The sequence below is a fragment of the Cydia pomonella genome, chromosome 3, assembly GCF_033807575.1.
Source record: "Cydia pomonella isolate Wapato2018A chromosome 3, ilCydPomo1, whole genome shotgun sequence".
Classification (NCBI taxonomy): Eukaryota; Metazoa; Arthropoda; class Insecta; order Lepidoptera; family Tortricidae; genus Cydia; species Cydia pomonella.
In genome coordinates this window covers 19474617-19501806 of record NC_084705.1, presented here as the reverse complement: position 1 = coordinate 19501806, position 27190 = coordinate 19474617, and the positions used below count along the sequence as shown (strand labels likewise).

General features: G+C 37.1%; 1 protein-coding gene across 1 annotated transcript in view; it reads right to left on the bottom strand.

Annotated features, from left to right (window-relative positions):
* The window catches only part of LOC133516653 (uncharacterized), a 39751-nt gene that overhangs the window by 12032 nt on the left and 529 nt on the right, over positions 1-27190 (bottom strand). Inside the window, exons 2-7 of the mRNA XM_061849670.1 lie at positions 26927-27036; positions 26213-26403; positions 24443-24552; positions 20692-24136; positions 19806-19912; positions 13669-13802 (exon numbers count right to left, since the gene is read on the bottom strand). Of these exons, the coding sequence (XP_061705654.1) occupies positions 13669-13802; positions 19806-19912; positions 20692-24136; positions 24443-24552; positions 26213-26403; positions 26927-27036 (4097 nt within the window). The remainder of the gene's footprint in view (positions 1-13668; positions 13803-19805; positions 19913-20691; positions 24137-24442; positions 24553-26212; positions 26404-26926; positions 27037-27190) is intronic.

Here is a 27190-nt window from a genome sequence, read left to right as displayed (position 1 = left end):
AAATATGACGTCACAATCAAGGGGAGCGTCGGGCCAAATGGACCGTCGTCTATTAACGATGCACTTTTTATTACGTCTCTCCACTAGAGTGTGTTTTGATTCAATTTCACAGCCACTACCCGCATATGGCGCTAAGAGCACAAACTTTTTTTAAGTTGCCCGAGTGCTAGTCGCAGAATAAGATTAATAAATTGATATCAGGGAACAATATTACACTAATCATAATCAATCCAGTCACATATGTTTTGTATGTATGTGAGCTAAGTCTTGCTTTAAATCGGTATCTAGACCTACATTCATAAGCGAAGGCAACCATTCAAGACTCAAAATATTCGAGCCAGTCACATATATGTTTAATGATCAATTTTAATTTCCACCCAACACGTATTAAACCCCAGAATACGTGTATTCGAACGCTTTTCTTAAGAGAATGTAATGTCACGTATAAAAATCTTTAAATTTAGAAACATGAAAATTTTGTACATTAATTTTTAGGCATGAGGTAACAGGGTAGACCCATCGTTTGTATTTTATCGCTTTACATATAAGTAGTGATTATTGAGTAAAATAAAGTTCTTACTACGGTCTTGTTTCTCCTACTGACATAAAATCAGCACGAACTCGTTTCACCGTCAACTAAGTTAAATTGTTAAGTTATGAATTACATTAAGGCGAATGGAGCAAGTAATCAGCCGTAAGGCATTGTATTGTTATGTGATTACGTAATGCTCGTCGCATATGTTCGGTTAGGAAACTGAGAGATGTGCTACTGTAATATTAGAAGTAGAGTAAGTAATAAAATTACAGCCGACTTGTCAAAATGGTCGGGGATAGGCGGCTATATTAAATCGTACTACATACTACTAGATTTCTAATTGAACAACCTAGTCTTTATTTACACATGAAGCACCAAACAATGTTCCAATGGAATTACCCTCTACCTATAATCTGAGGGTCTACCGCTACCGAGACTTCTAATAATCTGCAATGGTTATCTGCCTCTGATCAAACATGCCTAGTCTTTTAAATTGTTCTATGGTTTACTGTCATAAGTACGATTTAAACGACCAAGTATTTTTTAATTGTATCAGTTCGATTTCGGTGTCTAGTAATAAATATTTGGTATAAACTTAACATACAAAATACTGAATGGACACAATTTTATTGTTGATTGTATATAAATATAACGATTATACGATTTATCTCCAACAGCCAACTCGTCGGCTAAATCGTACTGTTGACAGCCCCTTAGAAAAAAAAAAAAATAAGTTATTTAAATTTCAGAATGGCATGCTCATACATAACATACCTACTGAACTTTTATATGCCTATAAAAGCCCATTCAAACACATTTGTATCCACATTCATAAACAAAATATCGACGTTTAAGTAAAAACTGGTACGATATAGACGACGATTTTTCATATAAAAGATCGGTACAAATTGTCTGAGTTTCTAATTTTTTCATAATAATAGAAGTGTTTAAAATGAGCTATAACCTTTATAGGTTATTTGCAGTTTATATTCAAGATACAAAAATACAATTTGTAACTTGTTGTACTACGTGTATTTTTTATCTAAGCTAACCCAACCCCACTTGAAAAAAGAACTAAATTATATTTTAATACACTAACCTAAATAACACGTCACAGACAATGATATATTCAAAACAAACACTGTACATCTCGTAACACAACACCCACATTTATCACATGTGCCATCCCTATACAGTTAGCAGAGCTACTGCTAGGGGCGAGCCAAAGCGATAAACGTCACCTGCCATTAAATCGAGGGCGCATCATTGACAAAACACAAATTGAATGCGAGGGCACCCCTACGCGTAGGGGTGACCCTTTTAAGCGTATTGAATAAAATAAATATTATTTAAGGAATAGTTAAGACTTGATATTAATTCTGACGCATGCTTTTGTTTATTGCGTGAACAACGTGTTTTACAATTTGATACGATAATTTAACACAGAAAAAGTTAACGAGTTTTGTGATGATTATCTAATAGTAGTTAGCAAGATTAAAGCACGTTGGTGGCAAAACTTATGTATGAGTTGTATAACGCCTGACGCGTTTGACCTCACATTGAGCGTTTTACGAAGAAAAAGTAATCGCAAAAGCCGCGAATTGACAGCACTTGTCCACCAGTGAAGTGTCCTTTTGATCAGTATTGTTGAGAAAGACTTGTACAATAGTTACTTGTAGCTTTATGCTTGTAAAATGGGGTCCAAGCAGACGTCACCGACAATATACAGAGGCCAGAATTCACATATCACACACGCGAAATGTTGTTGTTAGAAATTATGAATAAGAGTGAAAATAAAAAGCAGCAGTCAACAGAGGATCACACAAATGTCCAGATGCGTGGCAAACTTCGGCGCTAATAAAAAACAAATATTGACTTCGTATATCGAACCCCCGCCATTTTAATGAATTAAAAATGTCCTCGTGATATTACTGGCGGTAATGTGAGGGCTCATTGTCAGCGAGAACGGGATAAGCATCCGTCTAAATTAATATAAGGTGAACGTGGAGAAGACCGTCTTTATATTTTTTTTGTCATAGGGCAAGAACTTTCGTATATGTATACGTACGTCGCTCAGACACAGTCGGAAAGGAAGAGCTTTGCTCTTTCTGCTATACCGACCTTCTGTACGTGGACGCAAGAGTTATAAGCGACAAAAGAGCTTATAGACGGACGGTAAAAAAAAAATATTTTTCTATTATCTCTGGTCTCCATTTGATTTCACCTAGTCCATCCTAATCGATTAATTTTCGTAGTACAAACGTAATATAAACACGAATGTAACACAAAATATCCGAACTATGAGTTAAGTAATAAGTACTTGCCAAATGATGTATAAGGCAATTGTAAATTGTAAACAATATTACGCTTTATTCGACGCTCCCGCTACCGCTCATCTGTCCGCTGCCAATAGAGCCCAAAACAGGGCGTATTAAAGCCAGGGTCCTTTTCATTTTAGAATTACATCGACTTTTTAATTTCGCAATTGGTGGGCGGAACCGGACGGCGACATGCTGTCTAATTACTGAGTGAATATCGTAGGCAAATGGGAGGTCAATTTATTAGAGGACCAATAAATTTATTTAAGCTTGTTAGAATATAAATGTTTTGGTTAATTTGTTTCAATAATCTTATTTAACCTTAAATATTCATAGATTATTTAGGGTTCCTCGGTATTGACGAAGAACCGAGAGAATATCCGAGAACACCCTAGATCAATGCAATTTTCGAGCAGTAAGTACTCGTACCTACCTTAGCATTTGTAGAATATGTATCTACTATGTTTGAAAAACGAGCGCATCTTGCCATAATTGAACTTGAATTTGTCATCAAATGCCTGGAGCCGTTTTTTTACTTGTACGCCTAATATTTCTTATATGTAATGTTTGCCTTGCTAGTGAATGTGTTTGTGTACGAAAATATAAACCTTTCAGAATCTCATTTACAAACATAATTCATTAGATTAGGCTAGCGAGATTTTATATAATAAATATCTAAAACATACTGCTCAGGAGTTGTGTGGCGAATTGAGGGGAACTGCAACGGAACGTCGGTTAACTCAATTATTGAGGAAACTTTCATGTTCTCAAATACCTATAAACTGCAACCGTAGCATATTTTAGAGTGCATAATAGCATTATCGAGTACCCTGGAATCGAAGCTAGGGTATAATTTGATTTGAAGTGGGGCTTCAATGCGGTTATGTGGCTCTCAAACCTAAGTGGCTCGTAATATTCCCGGGCCCTGGAAGCTATACTAGATGTGCATATTTCTACATTTTCTCAGGTTATTCAGCTGTACCTATCCTAAAATGCTTGATGAAAAGTATGAGAGTGTCTACGTCGAAATTAAGCCCCAATAAATGTGGCACTTGCATAAAGTAACTCAAGTTTCTAAGGATAATTTTGCTAAAACAGACATAAGGGGCTCCTCGCGGTTTTACATCGATTTTTGACTAGTTTTGCGTCGTTACTCCCACATTTACACTACAGATAGAATTATAAGACAAACGGCTATCGGATCTTCAATCTTTCATCTCCATTCTGGTTTGCCGGATTTTGAAAGAAATGAACACTTATTTTTTTATATATTTTTTAAACATTGTCTAAAAAACACTTTTTACTCGATTGCTGTGAAGGATTTAACATGTACGAAATCTACACATTTGGATTTGTCTTTGACGTCTCTAAAAACTGGTCAGAAATTTTAATTTTAAACTAGTTAACACAAAAGTTATGGCCAGTAAACCAGTAATTTGGCCTAAAATTGTTCAACTTTGATGCCAAATATCTCAAAGACAATGAACTTTGAAGTAAATATGGGATGCTATATTGCTTACACCCGTTGCTGTTAATATGATAATCTACAAAAAACATTGGAAAACTAAAGGGATTCAGATCGAAGGTCATTGGCGTTAGGGAGCCCCTTAACAGAACTGTTATCTATAAGGCTAAATCAATATTCAGTTACATGTAGGGCACAAGACTCACAGGTGCATCTTAAACATTTTCAGAAGATAAGTAAATTGCATATTTAATTATTCAAAATACTTTTGGTTTCAGACAGCAAAATGCCACAAGCTCAATACCCTCAATAGGTAGCGAGTCTTCATGAAACAGACGTCATAGATAAAATGATATTTTTGCACTTTATTCCACCGTGGTAAGGCCTAAAATGTACATATAAATTTGACATCGACTATACGGTACCATTTGTACTTTCAGGGTAAGAGCCCTACACGGGATTGCTAGTGTTTAATTCCGTTTGAAGAGGAGTTGATTGTGGAACGATGGTCCTTGAGGTGAAGTGTCTTTGATTGCTATTGGATGAGAGATCGCCTATAGGCATTAAATGGGTTTATGGAAAATCTAAAATCATAAGTGTAAAAACATAAGCATGCGTAGTATGTTACGAGATGTTAATAAAAAAATTAATGAAGCATTCCTAATGCCTATTTCTCAGTGCTATTTTTTTGCAAAAGACATGAAGATACATAATTTTAACCGACTCTCATCAATCACCATACAGTATATTTTTATTAGTCCGTTTTCTTTTTTTTTATTATTTTGATTCGAACTCAGATACACAAGGATAATTAAATTTTAAAACAACTCTATTGAAAATCAGAACCGATTAGAATTCGACTACTAAATGACACGAATACAAGATGTATTCTATTCTACCATTTTCAATATTATTATACTCTTCATGATTTGATACTTTGATAGATACAATACAATACAATACAAATACACTTTATTGCACACCTCAATACAGAAACAGTACAAATAATACAACACATAAAGAAGAGGTAAACAACAGGCGGTCTTATCGCTAAAAAGCGATCTCTTCCAGACAACCTTTATGTAGCGGAATTAAAAAAAAATATATATATATATATGTTACGAGTATGTCAGTAGGTGTTCCAGATGCAATAAAAGAAGTCTAGCACAGAATAAACACAAAACTAAACAATATATCATATACAAATATAAATAAAAAAGATATATAAATACATACACATACATATATTAAAATACATATTATATACATATATATATAATAAATGAGAGACGTTGGCTCTCTATGCCTGTTCTACCGTCTGTACAATGGGGAATGTTCTGAAGAACTTTTTGAATTGGTGCCACCGTCACGTTTTTATCACAGCACCTCCCGCCAAAGAAACAAAGTTCATCCTCACTTTCTCGACACGTGGCAAACCAAGAACAAGCGGGCATCTCGCTCGTTTTTTCCCAGAACGTGCAAGTTGTGGAATGAGCTACCTTCTGAGGTGTTTCCCTTGCACTATGACATGGGGTTCTTCAAGAAGCAGGTTTTTAGGGTTCTCAAAGGTTGGCAACGCATAAGTGGCTCCTCCGATGTTGCTTATGTCCATGGGCGGCGATGACTGCTTCCCATCAGGCGGCTCGTCTGCTCGTTTGCAGCCTATTACATAATAATAATAAAAAAAGAAAAAAAAATGCCAGCTATAAGTATGGAAAAGGAAGCAGATAATAGTATTACGGAGCAGGTAAAAAGTGAAGTTTCATGAGTCTCTTGAAAGAATTAGGACATTGAGCGCGCCTTAAGTCTATAGGCAGAAAATTCCATAGTCGGATAGCTTGAAACGTGAAAGAATTATTATAAAATTTAGAAGAGGATGAAGGTACAGAAAGAAGCAAGTTCAGGGAGCACCTAACAGAACGGAGGTAGCTGAAACGGTTCTTGAGATAGCGAGGAGTCGCGGGGTTAAAAAGAATGGAATACAGAAGGGACAAGACGTGAGAGTTACGACGTAAGCGAATAGGGAGCCACTTGAGCTGCGAACGGAAGTGAGAGACATGGTCATATTTGCGTAACCCAAATATAAACCGTATGCACACATTTTGGATACGCTCAAGCTTATTAAGTTGCTCCTCAGTGAGATCGAGATAACCAAAGTCAGCGTAATCCAGAATAGGGAGGAGAAGAGTTTGTGCGAGAGCAATTTTCGTAGGAATGGGAAGGAAGTTCCGTAATCTCCTGAGTGAGCTAACTGCCACGAACATCATCCTGCTAACTTCGGCCACCTGAGGTCCCCACGATAAGGTACTGTCCATAATGATGCCAAGGTTTTTTTACTTGCTGCGAGTAGGGAATCAAAACAGCATTAAAGTAAATAGGTGAGAGGTTGTTAAAGTCGATTCTGGGAAGCAGTTTTGGGCTACGTATTATAATAGTCTGTGTCTTAGACGGATTAACTTTTAGGCCAAAACTGCGACTCCATTTCGAGATTTCCTCTAAGTCGCTATTCACCCTATAGATAATGGACACGAGATCGCCAGTGACGCCCTGCGAGTAAATCTGAAGATCATCGGCGTAAAGGTGATAATGTGAAGTAAGGTTAGAAGTAATTGAATAGATGTGTTTGAATTTAAGAAAAAATAAGTTATATCAAAGAAAAAACTGAAATGAAAAACAATTTTCCTCAAATAATACAATCTAGATTCTGTAAATGATAAGATGCCTAAATAAAAACGGCGGATACGCACAGCTACAGTGCGGTGTCCAATCACTCTTTTAGGCGAGTCGATTCAATGAAAGTGCATGCTTTCTACCCAATTGTTCTATCACAACACACTCGATGTCAGAACATGTGCGAGCGACACTCTATTGTGTCCATATGGGACGCGTTCAGCCCCTTTCTCTGTCAGAGATTAGGCACATAATAGAATGTCTCCAAATAGCAAGTCAGTTTTAGGTAAAATATACCTCCATTTATAAGTACTAATTCCTATGGTTATAGATTTAAAAAAAAACTGTAAATTGTAGCCTCTTCCTTAATTAATAAATTATAAAGTTAATATAAAGTTTAATGTCATCCAAGAACAAAAAAAATGGTAATTGTATTAAGATGGCGAGACCACGAGATGTAATTAATTATTTCAAGGTCCTACATTATAACTGTCATAAATATATTAGCTTCTAATTTGTCTTTATTGTTCCTGTCCATAATTTGGACACAAACCTACGTCGCTAGTGCATAGTGATTTTCAAAACCAAAGCTTTTATTAAAGTAGTTTTCACTGACAAGGAATATTTGTGTTTTTTTAAGTCTGCCCATGAATCTACTACGTTTTTACAACGAGATCTCTTCCCCTAAAATGTCAAGTCTATTGCTATTAATCTATGACCGAGTGAATTGGGGCCATGTGACATCGATAGCGGGTAGATTACAAGTGATTATCGATTTAATCGCATAGCGTTAGTTTGATTAAAATAAACGAGAAATCGCAGACGAGAATTAGAGAGATTTATCACTATCTCGTCCGAAGGGTTCATTTAATAGAGCGCTACGGTCGAATAAATTAACTATCTTCATGACAATCATTAGATTTTAATGTATTACACGTATTACAAAATTGGTGTCCTTGTTTATACCACGACGGTGGCAAACAAGCATACGGCCCGCCTGATTGTAAGCAGTCACCGCAGAATATGTTAATTGTTACAAGTGTCCAAGTTAGTACACGGGTGGGCCCTGTAACAGGAGCAAATTAAATTGTAGGCTTTACTCCTCAAAACGGACTACCATCATCAGTTCATCGATTTTTAAAAATAACGTGTTTTTAGGTGTAGTACACTTTAATGTTTATTCTAAGACGCAATATACAGGGTGATTCATGAGACGTGAGCTGGACTAAGTCTACACAATCAGTAAATGTTAATGAATCGTTCACCATCATATTTAAGTAAAACAATCACGCTTTTTATCTGTTATTTAACGTTTTGTTAAGGGCAAATTTGATTATCTACAATCATGGATACCCTACAACACATAATTAACAAACATAAAACCTCTTTATCCGTTATGACAACACTTTGATTATGAAGAAAATAAAATGTCACACTTGAGTGAGATACGATTTTATAAAAGTAACCACACTCCGATGTCATTCAATTTGTCACTTATTATGGATAAAACAAAGAGGGTGACCATGAATATCGTAAATAAAATAAAACTCTTTTTTTTGAACAGTAAAAATTAAATTAACGTTAATCTCAAAAATACTGGTACGAAACAGTTGCTGATAATTTACTGAATATGCAGGCTTGATCCTGCTCACGTCTCCTGAATCATCCTGTATTGCGAATTTAGTTATGTTTCAAGCGTGACAAGCAACGTAAAATACAATGACGATAGCGTACATTAAAAATAATTACTATTTTTTATGAAAAATAGGTAGTCAAAGACTTGATAATTAAAAAAAAATTAAAAAAGTTTTATCGTTTGAGGAGTACAATATATGTTAATTTTTTGTTTAATTATTTGCTTGTGCTACAGGGCACATCCGCACAACGCAAATAATACACACTACAAAAAACAGTCTAAAACTAATAATTTTTAAGATACAGAAACCGACTTCAATGAGGGAGACCGGTGAAAGAACGATTATTGTTGATTTTGGATTTCATACAATGAAATTAAAAAGACGGCGTCCTACGCCTAATTATGTAGAAAAGGAGGTAACAAGGTTTTTTTTTGTCACTGCACCCATCTTGACACATTTCAGATTTGCCCTATGATTGACTGGTAAGATACCCGCAATAAGGTATTAGACTGTATTTAAGATAAATTATATCACACCATGCATAAAATAAAGCACCAGTTAATTATTAAAAAAACTAAATAGGATAGAAATAAAAAATGTGCCTTGAACACCTAACGGCTTGACAAACATGCAAAGATAAAACATTGCCAAACGAGTTCCGTTCTGTTCATCATCAGCAGTTCCACTTCATCAAATGTCACTTCTACAAATGTAAATACTTGATTTGTTAATTAAAATACTAAGAGCACTATATATATGCCTTTAACATTTGAGGAGTTCCCTCGAGTCCTCATAGACCCCATCGTCAGAACTCGAACTTGACAAAAATTTGTCTTGGAAATTTAATTTGCTTAACAAACACAGCGAAGAGGACAAATGGCCAAACGTGTATTATGCGTCGTTGAAGAGTACCATTCTGATCATCATCAGCAGTTCCACTTCATCAAATGTCACTTTTTTAAATGTAAATGCTTGATTTGTCAAAGAAAATACAAAAATCACTATATGTATGCCTTTCATATTTGAAGAGTTCCCTCGATTCCTCATGGACCCCATCGTCAGAACTGAGTTTTGACAAAAACGGGACCAATCTGTATACACCGTGTTTTTATTGAATTGCGTTAACTCCGGGGTTTCGGTAAGTACGTTTAAGGAAACTAAATGGCACAGTTAATTTTCAAAAAAAAAAAATTTTTTTTGTTTTTTTTTACAATTTTTATATTTATAAAAAGTAACTAAATGTTGCATATAGAGTTGTTGTAACATGGGCATTACATTTAACTCAACCAAACAATTGAAAACTGTGATATATCAATGTCATTTCTAACATCGATCGTCCGAGATAGTACGTACGTTTAGTAGCAAATGTATGTACTCGCACTAAACACTAATCAATAAGTAAACAGGCCCTAAGGCAAGTGTACACGCTCGTAAGGGCCTTATAATATAAAAATTTATGATTGATTATCTCCGAAATGGAGTTAATTAGAATATCGGTGTCTTTGAGAAAATTACTTAATTTAAGCTCAGGAATGCACCCTCGAAATTAACGCAAATCAAAAAAAACACGGTGTATATATAAATTTAAACAAAAAAATTATTTTCAAAATCGGTTCAGAAATGACGGAGTTATGGAGTAACAAACATTAAAAAAAAAAAACAATAAAAACATACAATCGAATTGATAACCTCCTCTTTTGAAATCTTGAAGTCGGTTAAAAAACATACAACCGAATTGATAACCTCCTCCTTTTGAAATCTTGAAGTCGGTTAAAAAGGACAACTGCTGCCACTCATAAAAACATGGCGAACATATCTGCAAAAGCACTATTTCTCTGACAAAGTTAATTTTGATTAGGCAAGTACTTCGATTACTGCGTTCGCGACTTCGCGTAGCTACTTTTACTAGAAACTGTAATAGAAAAAACACAGGTTTTTCAAGACATGAAAATACAGTCACGCACATGCGGCACATGCAAGTCAATTACGATATTGGTCGCTCTGGGTATTGAAAATAACATAAAACATCAGTGCCACCTTTACTTTGGGTGCCAAAAAAACCGAAAATCATTTAGCGCTCAATAGTATTCCGATAATAGTAAAGTTATTGTTTTTTTTTTTTTTTTTTCAATGTACAAACGTAAGGCGGTAAACAGCGGCTCGCATGTGAGTTTTTGAAGAAATAGCTTCTAAGATTGCAAAAACAGGTGATTTCTATCGCGATTAGCTTTCTTCGGATCAAAATTTTGCCAATACCTGCCGTAAGGAACTGATTAGTAATTAGGTTAGGTCTGTTTTGCCTTTACAAAATGTAAAAGTTTACTGCTTAATCTATTAAGCCTAATAATGAACTGGATCAGAAAAACTGTAGGGCTCCCGAGGGGGGCCCCAAGCTATTTCTTGCAAAATGCACTGCAGGGGCAGTTTTGTTTAGTATTTTTAATTAATCATGATGTGCTCGGTGTTGGTTTCCCATTGTTCTAGTGCCAACACCTGTTAGTGTTAGGGGTGATTCTATGAACAATAGAAATTATCGTGAAAAGCTGGTGCTTATTTGGTTGACTTTAAATGTCGTGTTTTGACAACATACTGAACGGAACAAGTTAGTTGATTTGATAGATTGGATTAGACTGACCTCTAAAAAGTAGCACATAGTAAATAATTATCATTTGTATTTACTTCATCTACAGACATATCATAAAATGATGCATTCAAAAACCGCAAATTAAGGCTAGCATAATAGTACATTACGATACAAGTGCGAAAAGTAGGAAATACGTATTACGTAACAAGTGGCGATAAATTAAAACACGACCGAAGGGAGTGTTTTAAATCGACACGAGTTGCTAGTTGCTAATTACCTATTCGCACATGTATCGTACAACGTTTTACAGTACAAGTGGCCCTTTAAATTTTCGTAATGTGCTAATTATCGTACGAGTGCGGTAAAGTAGCACCATATGTACTGTCTTCTTCCTCGCGTTGTCCCGGCATTTTGCCACGGCTCATGGGAGCCTGGGGTCCGCTTGACAACTAATCCCCAGAATTGGCGTAGGCACTAGTTTTTACGAAAGCGACTACCATCTGACCTTCCAACCCAGAGGGTATAAACTAGGCCTTATTGGGATTAGTCCGGTTTCCTCACGATGTTTTTCCTTCACCGAAAAGTGACTGGTAAATATCAAATGATATTTCGTACATAAGTTCCGAAAAACTAATTGGTACAAGCCTGGGTTTGAACCCGCGACCTCCGAATTGAAAGTCGCACGCTCTTACCGCTAGGCCACCAGCACCTTAGCACCATATGTACTGTAAACTTTGAAAATGTTATTATTGCGTAATAATAACATTCAAATTTCGAATATATCTGGTAAACGAAGGAATTTGATTTGAACTCATTTCTAGCATCAGTCGAGATGACATGCCTAAACACATCATATAGAGCTTATAATATGTATGTAGACAAAGCAGTGTATATAACTTTACATAATTAAGTAGGCATTAAAACACTCGTGTGATGTTTTTCTGAAACTCGCTTTCAGCTAGTTTCATAAACCCACACTCATATAATGCCTTTATTTAGCAATCTCATAAACTACACTTATTAAAAAAATAAGCAGTTTATAAAAAGAGTTTTGAAACTTGTTTAACACACGTAATAACCTATGTACATGTATCCCGATGACTGAGCACTGGCTAAAAAGCTGAGGTGTTTAAACCATCTGAACAGAATTTCATGACAGTATTTAAAAATGTGTGTCAGATCATTTAGAACACCTCACATATAGCAATTTATAAAATAGTAATCGTAAAATGTGGCATTTTTTCAAATGTTTTATTTTTTTATATTACAACAAAAAAAACAGCTCCCATAAAGGCAAATTTATCCATGCGCCTACCACCCCAACCTCTTACCTACGTACAGTGTCCACACGCCGCGCGCCCTCTAAGTGCGTCGCAAATTTCATTACGCTAACCGAATGACGCAAAGAACTCGTCATAATATTATTATACTCTTCTATTAGATTTTAGATGCTTTGAGCCGTTATTGAGATGGCAGCAATATGTATTTACATACATAGGTATGTTAACAAATTTTTGTATATTTAATATTAAATATATTCATATCGAGGCCAAAAATGTCCCCATGTTGGAAGGTTAGGTGGTTTGATTGATTGTTGTTTTAAGTTATTTCATAAATATAATATAAGCATCTTATTATGTCAGATATTATTTTAGACGTCTTACCGATACCGACTTAAAGTTTCACAATTTTTATGTTTTTCCAAAGACCAAATGGGGTACATAGTTCGAGTAACTCGCGCAGCTAGAAGATGTTGATGTGGACTTGAACAAATGTGCAGTGTCGGAGGTAGTTTTCAAGTGTGTTAATAACTAAAAAAGACTTTACAGCGACTCGTACAGAGCTTACACGATAAGATTATAGTATTAATAATTTCTATACAATAATAATAACAACACGTTTGAAGTGGGCCTCTAGTGAAGGGTAGGAAGGAAACGTCACCTCCAACTGTGTCAATATTTACCCGACTGCGCAGGAGAGTTGGCGGAGGGAGTTGCATTGTAGGTGGTAATGGAGATGTCAATGTATGGAAGACAGCATCTTTGTATACTAGCGAAAATAAATGTAAGTGTGCTGTACATCCAGTAGCTGAGCGGGTGAGGTTATCAACTTGACACGAATTTATTATTCATAGAACAAAGGCAAATAAAGATCATTTTGATTACGTGTGCTCCGTTTTTTTTCTGAAGCTGATTACATACAATCAGCTCCATAAAAAAACGGATTCAAATGTGCATGCAGGGGTGCCAAGCTATTAGCTTTGCTGACTGTACATACATACATAATTTAGCCCGAAAAGTAAAGTAACGCAAGAGCTAAGTGCATATTAAGGCTAATATAGTTAATTGACCCTGATAGTAGTTTGTGCCTAAGTTAGATTTGCAATTTGCGTCAGACCAGCAGCATATACGCCAGCTTTATATCCTGAAGATCTGTGATATTTCTCCTGCACCACTAACCTGACAAGCATGTGAGCCCTCGCCCAAGTGGCCGGTGGCGAGACGATCTGCGTCACGGAGTCCAGGGCTACCGACAACCAGTCCAGTAGGAGACACGCCAGCTCCATCTCCCGCGGATCGGAGAGGTCTTTCTCCTACAAATGAGATAACTATAAAAAATGTAACTGTCCACTTGATAAAGTCCAAATTGCATGTGCCATAGAAGCCATTGTCACAGCATTGACAGATAACAAAACTACAAAATATCAGAGCTTCATCTCCAGATGGGATCGGATCGGAATATGAAATTTCGTAATCATTATAAACTTCCTGGTTTCAAAAATGGACCAAATGTTCAAAAATACATACTGCATGGACTGCGGTACCGCTTATTGCCACTGCAAACGTAAAAAGTGAAAGGACTATTTCAATAACAAATTTGGTCGTTTCGCTACAGTTACAAATTCGTATCAAATCCAAATTAAACTTTATTTTTTGGATACTAAGAGCGTTTACTTATCTGTTGGATACAACTATTACATTGCAAATGAACAGAGATTGCAATCTCAGCAAACCCTCGTAAAGTAAATGATTCAAGGGAAATAAAATAAAAATATTCGACAATTCAAAGATGGCGTCGGAGATAACGTTCAATTAACGTCGGCGAGTTATTATAAGCTTTTAATTACACATAAAGTTTGTTTAGCGGTCGATGTACAGTCGGCCTGGGAATACGCTGTGCTTTGTCACAGTACTGCGTAGAAATCCTCGGCAAGTTGAATATATCAATTTAAAAGTGACGTTTTTACCATTAGAGTGAGCATTCAAAGAATCACGAGAAATCTAATAATGAAAAACCTACCTAGTTGCAAACGTTATTACAACTTTGAACCATAACTAAAGCGCAAAAGCTTGCAAATTAAAGTATAAATTATCAATGTATCATCACTTCTTTTGCACTCAACGAATGTGCAATTGTGCAGCAACTAATGTTTTAAAATAAATTTTAACCTTATTAACAATAGGTACGATCAAAAAAGTCTGAAATAAATCGACAAGTGTATTATTTTACCGTAATTAAGATAAAATGGCAATATTTTTCTCTTTAAGTACCTGTTTTACAAATACGAGGCAAAATAATTCCAATTTCCAAAGTAATTTGACTTTATAAACGCAAACCAACTGTCAAATTAACTTTAACTCTCAAATGACGGAACCTCTTACATTCATCGTCCTGCTTTCTCATGCAATTAAACCAAATGTATTGAGAAACCCGCTACAAAATACAAAGTATGACGGAAAGTATACGTTAATTAGTATAGCAATTGATTTTTAAACAGTACATTAAATTGGTACACGCTTTATACATTTCAGTTTTCAGAAAGTTGCAATTTTTAAAACTGTTAATTACATGTTACTTGTTTTAAGAGCCAATTATGAGTATTTATTTTCAAAAGTAAATTACCGCCCGATATTTTACTGCAAAATAATAAAATGTGATAGGTAGGAACTACGTACTTTTTAGCTTAATTACAAAGGCTGTGGACATGGATGAGAATGTTAACACAAGATTTAAGTAAAATGTTTGAGATATTTTGTGAACATTTTAGAATGATTATTAAAAACCGGCTAAGTGCATGTCAGACCATGAACTGTAACTCATTCATAAAAAATCGATTTGAATTCCATCGCAATCGAATAAAGGAAAAACAAAACAAATACACTTTTATTAAGGAAAGGAGTTTTTCGTCGATTATACTTGCGGTCCAACCGTTCATTTTCGATTTTACGTTCCTAATAGGCTATCCTCTAGCCGTACACAACCCTACCAAGAAGAGGATATAGAAGACATACACTCATTTAAAAACAAGATCATTCGAGTTATTACTGTACCCCTAGTGTAAATAAATTCGATTTCCAAACGTGACGTACGCGTTTGCGTAACGAAATTTTGGGAACGAAATGAGAAAGAGATTCTGTGTTTGACCGTTTTGATTTTTGCGTTTATTGTTGCGCATTTTTTTGACCAGTTTAGCCATTACTTAACGCTGTTTGAAGTAGCCTAGTTATTATATAAACCGGAATATTAAAAAAAGACACAGGTAATGGTTATATTGAACTCATATAAGAAAAATCATCTAGGGCCAAAATCCAGATAGGAAAATGTCGAGATCGTTTGTATGGAAAAATGTCCACTAATGTTTCCACTTAAATAACAACTCTTAGAATTATAGTACATTCAAGGAGAGGCCGGAAAAACGCTTAAAGATGAGAGAGTGAGTTTGAGTTCAAATAATACGAGTCCATCTTTAGCGTTTCCGGCCGAAGCATTACGTAGTGCTTTTCACGACTACTGCGAGGAAATGAGAAAACATTTGCATAACTATAAGTAAGTTTAATAGAAATTAATATTAATATTAGCGTGAGGACAATTGTTGAAAGAAAGCGATGTATTTTTGCCAGGAACATTTATATTTTCTCCACTAGTAGAACTCATTTTTATAGCGTAGATACGTGTTTCTTGTGTTTTTTAGTCTAACAAAATTAACACTATCCAATTCAGTAAGTATTTTCCGATCCCGCCTTTTTTACTTTTTTTATCACTTTTAAGAGGCGTTTTTCTGTTGTTTGCTTCAAACCGACTCTAAACAGTCTAAACTTAGAAGCGTTTTTGCTAAAAAAACCACAAACAGTTACAAAAGTAAAAACCTCTTAAGCGTGAACTGAATGTTTTTGACGTTTCTTTTTATTTAAGCAAGTAATTGGTTCTATAAATACCTAATTTTATTTTTGAAGGAAATAGTTGCGCCGCAAAAAGACCTTTTACCATCACCAATGACAATGATCACCAATGACAGATGATGATAACAATGAAACAGTGTAGTAGTGGTGGTTCAGATGCTACAGCTATTGCCTACTTTCCAGCTTGGTTTTAGACCATCTATTGAAACATTTCCGAACGGTCGCGTGAAAAGTTAGTTATATTTTATATCTGTTCTTTAAAATCTGAATATACCTCAAATTATTTTGCAAATTATGCGCCTAAAAATACACATGGTTCATAGTTATAATAAACTCTACAAATAATCAAGAAGTTATTAAAAACGGTAGGTATTTGTTTGTCACAAAAACAACCCGAACTTCGTCAACAGTGTTCAACCCTTTCAAAAAACAGATGTCGTAAACCTAAACCCAATCAAGTCCATAAGGAGATTGCGAAACTTTGCAAAGGATAACTACGTCAGATTGGGCGGACATCAAACCTAATCGACCATGTAATGTTTGGTACCCCTTTCACTGTGATAGAAAAAGTTAGAAACGGAATATGGATATAACAATAAAGTATAGTTTTATAGCTGAATCTGAAAAACCTTTTATTGCCTTGGAACTCCTAATTAAAGACAAAATTTAATTTATGAAGGACGTACCACATTTTGCAGGGTAAACGAAAGAGACATTAGAATAAAACACGTCACATTTTATAGTGAGACAGAGCCAGCTGGAAAACTGTATAGAATGGAGGCAGTTATTTTATTAGATAATATCTTCTACGCCGAGTTTCAACTTTCGAGACATGATGCGCCACCTAGTACATAAAGTTGACAGCATATTAAGTTATTAACGAAGTATAGATGGCGCTTATGTCGATAAAATAGTAACATAGACGCACTTCATAATAACAGCAGGAGCCGCTAGATGGCAGCAATAGTGTAAGGTAGACAATACGTATAGTTCGGTATAATAATGGAGATGTAAAGTGGAGCACACTCAAACTTTTTTTGTTATAGTAAATTGAACCTCATCACTGAGGCAGAATGGTGTTCTTACCAGACTAGAGAAAACGGTCCACTTGAGATAGCAAAAGTGGGGCGTGGTGTCTCACTCGCACATGTTGCCAATGTTAAAAACATACCATTGTGGTAGTATTTATATCATTATACTACTGAAATGAAATACTTTCTTATACAATTTTAGTGCTATATACAGAGTGCGGTTCTCAAATCTTTTAAGTAATTTGTAAATAATTATGATGTCAATATTATTAACTGATTAAACCAAGCATGTGCACAACAAAAAAAAACATTAATTTTAATATGGTAGACATTGTAGAAACTTTGAATATTAATTGGTATCCCCAACTTGATGACATATTTTCGAGATATTTTCAAAATACGTGAATGGTGGGGGGCTCAGCATGTAATTGCGAAATATTTAAAAAAGGGGTAAAAAATGTTGTGTGACAGGTTGTAGAAGTGAAAGTTTTGCTGATTTCGGTATATATTTTCACAGGTGAACCACAATCATTCAATTTTACGATAAAAATACAAGACGATAATTGTCAAACTCAGTAGGCTGACCATGATGTCGGCACGATGTGAATCAGTTTTAGACAATTCTTATTAAGTACTTAAGTAAGTTTATCTAATTAGGTATGTCTATATTTCGGCATGATTAAATTGTTGGAATGATAGCTATTACAGAATAATTAATTGGCAAAATTGAAATCCAAAGTCCTTAAACATTCCAGACTTACGTTTATACATTATATTTTAATACTGAAACGGTTTTACTAACTATTTATATATACGTAATCGATTCGATATAGGTTGGACACACATTTCCGCCAGTAGAAAAAGGCGGCAAATTTGAAAACTAGTTGCAATCACAGACAGATCTACGATGAGTAGATGACGCTTAAAGAATTAAAGATAGTTAAAGTGTGCAAAACGTAAGCCATGACGCATATGAACATGAAAAATGACTACAAATGAAAAATCGTGACCATTTTTGAGTTCGACAGTGGCGGCTAACGGCCACCATTTATTAATTTTCAAACACATGTCCGGCATCGTAACACCTTAAGTCGAAAAACCGAAGAACCGCGAAAATCGAAGTTCACCAATTGCGGGCGTTTTTCTCTGCCACTCTTATTACGTCTTAGTGAGAGTAAAAGAGAAAAATCCCCGCAATTTGCGAATTTCGGTTTTTGCGGTAGGCCCCCAGTTATTAGTATGTGTAAGCAAGAACGAATATCGACAGACGAAAAATTGGATATCGTTAGTGTTGTATGTCGACAGAGTAACATCCCTAGTGCGCAAAATGTTCAAGTCAATAAACAAGACCAAGTGCGAGTAGTTCGAAAAACTCGCGCGGCTAGAAGATGTTGATGTCAACTTTAGCCAGTCTTCTTCGAGACCACGGGGACAACGCCGTCCTCGGAACGTCGGACGTAAACATAAAACTTAATACGCGATTAAGTCCCGTTTAAATTAGTTAATAATTTATACATGGAGACGTAAAGGAGTTAAGAGTGACAGAGAAAGATGCTCGCATTTTGCGAACTTCGGCGTTCGCGGTAGGCTCGACTCTAACAAGCTCCATAATACTATCGTAAGAAAAAGATAATATGTTTCTCTCTGATGTCTATTATGCTCCATTGACAAGCGCCTTGGTTAAAAACTATAATAAACGGGCGGAGCGGACCGCGACCCTGGTCCTGTCAGCATATCTGTCTCTCTCTTACTCATACCTTGACAGAAGTTACGGCGGACCACCTTCCTCACGATCGATCATGGTGGCGGTCCGGTACGCCTATCAGTAACAGCTTTTAGGACGACTAAATTAAGTAAGATATTGTGAAGCGTTTTACAGAATAGAATATATTTATTATATCCCTTTTCAGGGGCCATAATACTAGCACAGCAAAACGACAGTAAGATTCTCTCTGACTATGCACGAATGAGAAAAGATCTTGGCCAAACTATATATTTCACGTTATCCTAATATCCCAGATACATATAACTCATGGTCACCCTAATTAGAAAGAGATGCAACGGCCCACCTTGACTTCTCATGTGGACACACTTTTTGGCCAATGTACCCTATCCGGATAATCTTATAAGTCCGTGGGTATAATGTAATACTTGAGCTTTGAAGGGACTGCCACTTGTGGACGAAATAGGAATATATATGATTTATATGAAATATAATTCAAACATCAATGTTAACTTATAAAACGAGACTCATCTACTGTAATATTTATTTAATTATTAATATTTCGCGCCGAATAATAAAAAATCCTGTACACCAGTCAATTTCAACCTGTTTCATGATTCATGAACCACCTTGGCAAGAGGAAGTATTTTGTTTAAACTTACCATTTGGTTGGCCAACAGCTTGACGACGTGGACGGAGCCGTTTGAATTCAAAAGGTTACGCGCGCTCTCAGGGTCCGTCGCGACGCCGCGCGTTGATATAGTCACAGCTGTAGATAGGCACCTGAGTAAAATAATCTCGTTTTAATTTAAATCACCATTAAATAATCTCATTTTAATCTAATACCGTCAATCCACGCGCAGCAAGACTGTAATTTTCTCATTATAGATGGCGCTAATTGACGGGATATGCGCGACAAGCGAGAACTAAAAAAAATGCAGTTGTTCTTTTATTGCCAATTCGTTCTAAGTGTGAGCTAAAACAGCAGCAGTTACTTTATTGGCTGGTCTTTAAGTGCTGAACAAGGTTGTACCAAGGGTCCTTTTCGAAATTAAAGCCGTTTGAACTTTAAACAACTATAATTATCTCCCAAACAAGTCTCACAAACAAGATATAAAAATACACACTTGATGTTCTAAGGCAAACAGTCGTTAGCTAGTTTGAGCAGGTGACAGCGCCATCTCTCGGTGCATTTGGAAACTAACCACCACGATATGTGTGATTAAAGTTATGAATTGGACATACCGCCCACCAAGGACCGAATGTCCTTTCTGACTGTCTACCATTGCAACATTAGCTATTCTATGCTTATATTACTTATGCTACATATTCACTGTTAGATACAACTAGCAGCTATTACATCTATGACAAAGGTTTATCTCTCTAATAGTCTTACTATTGCATTGCACACTTATTCACTTACTGGTAATACACAAATTTTAGAAGTGGGGCGTTTTATCACGGAGTTCTTACATTTCAAAGATACCACTCTCGTTAATCCATCTGAGCCAGGATATTTAGTGAGGATTTTACCAAAAAGCCACTTACTAGGAGGTAAATCGTCTTCCTTCACCAAAACTATGTTCCCGATTTCCGGTTCAGGGGTCTTGAAGGCCCACCTGTAACGATGCATGAGATGGGTAAGATATTCATTCGACCATCGTCTCCAGAAATTCTGTAACATTTCTTGAGTGATCTGCCATCTTTTTAAAGTACTTAGATTACAGTTCTCATAATTTGCCTCAGGGATCGTCACAAGTGGTTCTCCTACCAAGAAGTGACCTGGGGTTAAAGGAACGGCCTCTGTTGGATCATTGCTCAACATGGACAAGGGACGCGAGTTCAGACATGCCTCTATTTGGCTGAGAAGAGTGCTCATCTCTTCATATGTCAGAGTAGCTTCGCCAATTACGCGTTTTACGTGATATTTGACCGATTTTATGCCTGCTTCCCATAGCCCGCCAAAATTAGGTGCGCGGGGAGGGATAAAATGCCAATTAGTGCCACGAACAGCTAGGCTGTCTGCCACTTCTTTGGTCATTGTCGACTTCCCCGCATCGAACAACTCTTTGAGCTCCTTTGAAGCGCCTATAAAATTAGTTCCGTTGTCACTATACAGATTGGCACAGTGACCGCGTCTAGCAACGAAGCGTTTAAACGCTTCTAAAAAACCTCTGGAGGTAAGATCGCTCACCACTTCAATATGCACGGCTTTTGTAACCATGCATACGAATAAACTTATATAACCCTTGAAAGCCTTATGACCTCTGCCTTTAGAGGTTCTCAGCATTATGGGCCCCGCATAATCTACACCACTATTTAAAAATGCTCTCGCGGGTGTAACTCTAACGGCCGGTAGAGTGCCCATAAGTTGATTCTGCAGTTTAGCCTTGTGCCGCACACAAACCACACATTTGCGCACACGATGTTTCACCAGATTATTGACTCCGATAATCCAGTATGCTGATCGGATAAAGTTTAGCATCAATTTTGCATCACCGTGTAACGTTTTCCTGTGAGCGTCGTCAACTATCAAATCAGAAAGGTGTGATCTGTGTGGCAAGATTATGGGTTCCTTAAATCCTTGAGGTTCTTGTGAGTTAGTGATTCGTCCATTCACTCTAAGTAATCCCTGCTTATCGATGAAAGGGTTTAAGCTGAGTAGTTTGGACGATTTGGATGTGACCTGTCCGTATGTATGTATTTCTTTTATTTCAGCTTCAAATTCAGCAACCTGACTTATTTTAATGCAAGTCACTAACGCTTCATCGAGTTCCCATTTATTTAAATGCTTAAGCTCTTGACCTTTATTAATTATTTCTTTTTTCGTGCCGAACCTCCTGCAAAATGCTATCACTCTAATCAGCCTTTGCAGCGAAGAATATTTGTCCAATATCGGCACTGCTATCTCACTCGTAGCAATGTGAACTCTTAAAGATTGCTCTTGATTGGTCTCGTTGTTCTTTAACCTGTTGTATGCTATGTCCTTATTCCATAGAAACTTCGGACCGAACTTCCACAGCCCTAATTCTGCAAGCTCCGATGGCTGAACTCCTCGCGAAGCACAATCAGCTGGATTGTCCTTCGTCGAGACATGAAACCATTGCGAGGATTCCAATTTGGAATGGATTTCAGAAATTCGGTTCGCCACGAACGTTTTCCAGTTACTTGGATGTTTATTTAGCCATGCTAATACTACTGAGGAATCAGTCCAAGCTCTTATATCGGTCCTGGGAATATTCAAAACTCCAGCTACCTCAACCAACAGCTTAGTCAGCAGGGCAGCACCACAGAGCTCCAAACGTGGAATGCTGACTTGCCGAACGGGTGACACTCTGGTTTTAGCGCTAACTAGGACGACATGGACGTCTGAATTTGCGTTTATAACGCGCAAATAAACAACCGCAGAATAGGCGACATTGGATGCGTCCGAGAAGCCATGCAATTCGGTGACGACGTCATCTGCCTTTGTGAACATCCACCGCGGAATACTGAAGTTAGTAAGTTGAGCCAGTTCATTGCGGTAAGTATACCAATCTTCTAAGATGCTTGATGGTGGTTCCTCATCCCATTCTGTCCCTGCTATCCACAATCGCTGAATGAATATCTTAGCTTTTATTACGCACGGAGCTATCCACCCCAGGGGGTCGAATAACCGCGAAACGTCGGATATAATTTTTCTTTTTGTTACAGGTGCAGACAACGGCGGCAGCTTCACCGAGTATTGAAATTCATCGCGACTTCTATTCCAGGTGAGTCCTAATATCTTTACTATGTTGTCCTGTTTAAATTCTAAAGCTTTGTCCTGCTTGCTATTTTCTCCATTTCCTGAGTCATCTATTATCTGTAGTAATTCATCTTTGTTACTTGACCACTTTTGTAGAATGAATCCACCTTTCTTTAATAGTTCCTTCATCTCCTGATATAATCTTGTACCCTCCTCTATGGTCTCGCACCCGGTCATCAGATCATCCATATAGAATTCCCTTGCGACTTTCTCTGATGCCATTGGGTACTCTTCTTTATGATCTGTGGCGACTTGATTTAAACTTCTGACTGCTAAATAAGGCGCTGAAGCTGTGCCGAACGTGACAGTAAGTAACTTGTAGTCCCGTATATCATTTTCCGGCGAACTTCTCCACACTATGCGTTGAAAATCGCAATCTTCTTCTGCTACTCTCACCATTCGGTACATCTTAACGATGTCGGCAATTAAACATACTGGATGTTTCCTCCAACTCATGATCAAATGTCGCAGGTCTGGCTGCAGTGTAGGTCCAACCATCAAGTTGTCATTCAATGACACGCCGTCTTCATTTTTGCAGGACGCATCGAAGACCACCCTGACCTTTGTGGTGATCTTATCCTCTCTGACGACTGCATGATGTGGCAGGTAAGCTGATCTTTCTTTACTAATCTCTTGATTTGGTACAGGCACCATATGACCTAACTGTAAGTATTCATTTATCACTTCCGTATATCTCTCCTTTAGTACCTTATCTTTTGTGAACTTTCTTTCTAATGCTTTTAACCTTTTTATTGCTATCTCACGAGAGTTCCCATTGTTCCAGGTCGACTCCTCATCGCGAAATGGCAACTTCACGACGTACCTTCCAGTTTCATCTCTACGCGTCGTGGCTGAGAACAAGTCTTCACACCTCTGTTCTTCTTTTGTTAAAATCTGTGAACTTAATAAAGGCTCTTTTTCCAATTCCCAAAATCTTTTTATTATTTCATTGTCCTCCACCTGTGTATGGAAAACGGATATTTGATTATCTACTCCCGCGGCGCGCACTGTTCCAGACACTATCCAGCCAAAGGCAGTACACTGAGCTACCGGGGACCCGGCTGGTCCTTTCAATAAACCTTCCCGCAAAATCTGGCTATAAACTTCTGCACTCAGTAAAAGGTCTATTTTATTGGGCGTATCAAAGTTTTTATCCGCCAAACACAAGTCTTTTAATTGTACCCAATCCGGAACCGCCACTTGCCTCTCGGGAAGTAAAGAGGTAATTTTTGTCAAAACAAAACACTTTACCTGTATTTTAAAGTTCGGATCCGTTAATGACTGGAGTTTTAAAGTTACGGTTGCTTTTGACCTAACTGACCTTGGATCATCTCCTAATCCCGAGATTGTAGGGTTGGCAGATGTTTTCTGCAATCCCAACCCTTGAACTGTGGCCTCTGTTACAAAAGAGGCCTGTGAACACTGATCTAACAAAGCTCTGAATGGCCGATACTGACCTGTTTTGGACTCAACGTTCACGATTGCCGTGGGTAACAAAACTCGGTTTTTTACCTGACCTTTCGCAAAACAAGTCACTACCGGTGTAGTCTCCTCTGAAGCCTGAATGGAGCCTCCATCTGAGGGCCCGTTAGTTGCCCTTCCAACTGATTGATCTGAACTACCTGAATTACCCGTTGGAACACCCCTTGGATGAAGTAAGGAATGGTGTTTTTTCTGACATACTCTGCAACTAGTGGCTTTTTGGCAAAATCTAACACCGTGATTACTACCTAAGCAGTTATAACAAATTCTATTATTGGTTACGAACTCGTGCCTCTTCTCATATTCCTGGTTAGCAAATTTCTTACAAAAGCATAATTTATGGTCCTCGCCACAAAATTCACAACTTAATTTTACTATGGTGGTCGCATGCAAGACCTTTGTGTGACCTTTATTATTGGTAGCCTTTGAACTGACTGGTGTTGCCTTGTATACGTTTTTCGGTTCAATGAATTCCAAAGCTCGATATCTATTAGTTAAAAACGTTTGAAATTCTTTAAACGTCGGCAACGCATCCGCCGACACATTAGTTGCAACATTCAGCTCCCACTGTTTTCTGGATTCGGCATCCAATTTAAGTGAAAGTAAATGAATCACAATTAGGTCCCAAGACGATACATCTATACCCAAATTTTGTAATGCGTTCAAACAATCGGAAGACGTGTCCATCAACTCTTTTAAGCAACCTGCTGACTCAGTCGTAATATTCCGTTGACTAAGCAGACGTTTCAAAATGCAATTCGAAATATATTTTTTATTGCTATAGCGTTCCTCCAATTGTTTCCAACATTGCGCGTAATTTGCGTCCGACACAGGTGTGTGCCGAATCAATTGCTCAGCTTCCCCGGCCAAATAACCCTTAAGATATTGCAGCCTTTGTACATTATCTAACTCCGTGTTATTGTGTATCAATGACACAAACAAATCCCGAAAAGTGGGCCACTCTGTATATTTCCCTGAAAATGTGGGAATGCTAATCTTAGGTAATTTGACCAAAGAAGACCTTTTATTTACATTTTCATTTGCACTCACATTTATCTTACTTACATTAGACTGGAACTTAGTTAAAATGCATTTCAAATCACACTTGTATGTCATATACTGATCTTCTGTTGATTCATACATATCGTCGGTTGTATACTTCAAAGTACTTAGTAACGAAGCATCAGCTGTATGCAGTAGCTCTTTATGACCCTGCCTAAAATCATTCCACAGCTGTTCCAATGCCTCGAGCTTACTTTCAACATAATATTCAGTTATACGCTCCTTAGGGGACTTTTTAAAATTACTTCTCGCCTTAGTTATACGAGTTGACAAATCAATTTGAAAATTTACCAACGATTCCATGTTGAAACAAACTAAATAAATCTATAAAATCTCCAAAGTTTCTAAATTATAATTACAAGAACTATTTCATGCACAAACTAAATTAATTTAACACAAGTGTAAACTTGACACTTAGAAAATTCTCGAAGTAAAATTTGTAAAAAATTACAAGTGTTTAAAATATTGGCCTAAATCCGACATGGATTCCCCGTACCTTCGTTTTTTTTACTAAATATTCTAAGTCCTAAAACTAATGAAGCTAAATATTACAAGTTAATTTTTATTCTAAATCTGCACCAAGTCCAGCACTCCTTAGTTATAAGGTTGAAAATGTCTAACTTTCTTGATGAACTTCCACTGATCTTTAAAGTTTTGAACTTCTTTGAAATAAGGTTGAATTTCGCGTACCCAATAATATAAATGTACTCACGGTTTGCACTTTTCACTTAAATCAACTTTCCACCTTGATCTGTTGTGACGCGCTGCTTACGCCCTCTCCGCTGTCCTCCTCTCCTGGCAACACACCTCCTAGTGTATTCAGCTTGGCTCTCGCTAGATGGCGCCACCGTCGCTGTTGCTCTGCCAGCCAAATCGATCCCTCCGAACAGCAATCCACTGCTACTATGGGGTCGATGCGAAGAGTAGCTCTGCTCACACGCACTGCACTACAAACACCGTATCCGACTCGATGGACCATGAACAAGGTTGTACCAAGGGTCCTTTTCGAAATTAAAGCCGTTTGAACTTTAAACAACTATAATTATCTCCCAAACAAGTCTCACAAACAAGATATAAAAATACACACTTGATGTTCTAAGGCAAACAGTCGTTAGCTAGTTTGAGCAGGTGACAGCGCCATCTCTCGGTGCATTTGGAAACTAACCACCACGATATGTGTGATTAAAGTTATGAATTGGACAAGTGCCATTTTAGTAAAGTATTTCTTTCTTGGATCTAATACTTTAGGCACACTCTAAAATCACCTTTCAGAAAGTAGTTTTAAACGTATCCAGCAGGTGACAAACTTTTGTATTTAGGTGTGGCGGAACGTTTTTTTAGTGTGACTCGGAACCACAACAAAGCACAAGCAATAATATGAAGATTGTTTAGATGAATTTATTTGTAAATAAAATCTCTTCGGGGCTGGTGTTCAGTGTGTTTTATACTAACTTGGAAGTGATTTGATTGGCAAGGTCTTCTCTCTCGGCCGCCAGGGCCAGCAGCTGTTCTAGCGCCTTCAGCCCGTGCAGCTTCTTGAACACGGCCTTGTCTGGTGCTTGCTGCCAATAAATAAATAATAATTACACATCTAAGGTACTGGCGCCTAGGATAGCCCATTTTTTCCTATTTTGAATATGAATTTGCTGCAAGTTTTATTGCAATTTTGTCCATGGCACTAGTAAACATGGACGCAAAATTTGAAACAACTCACAC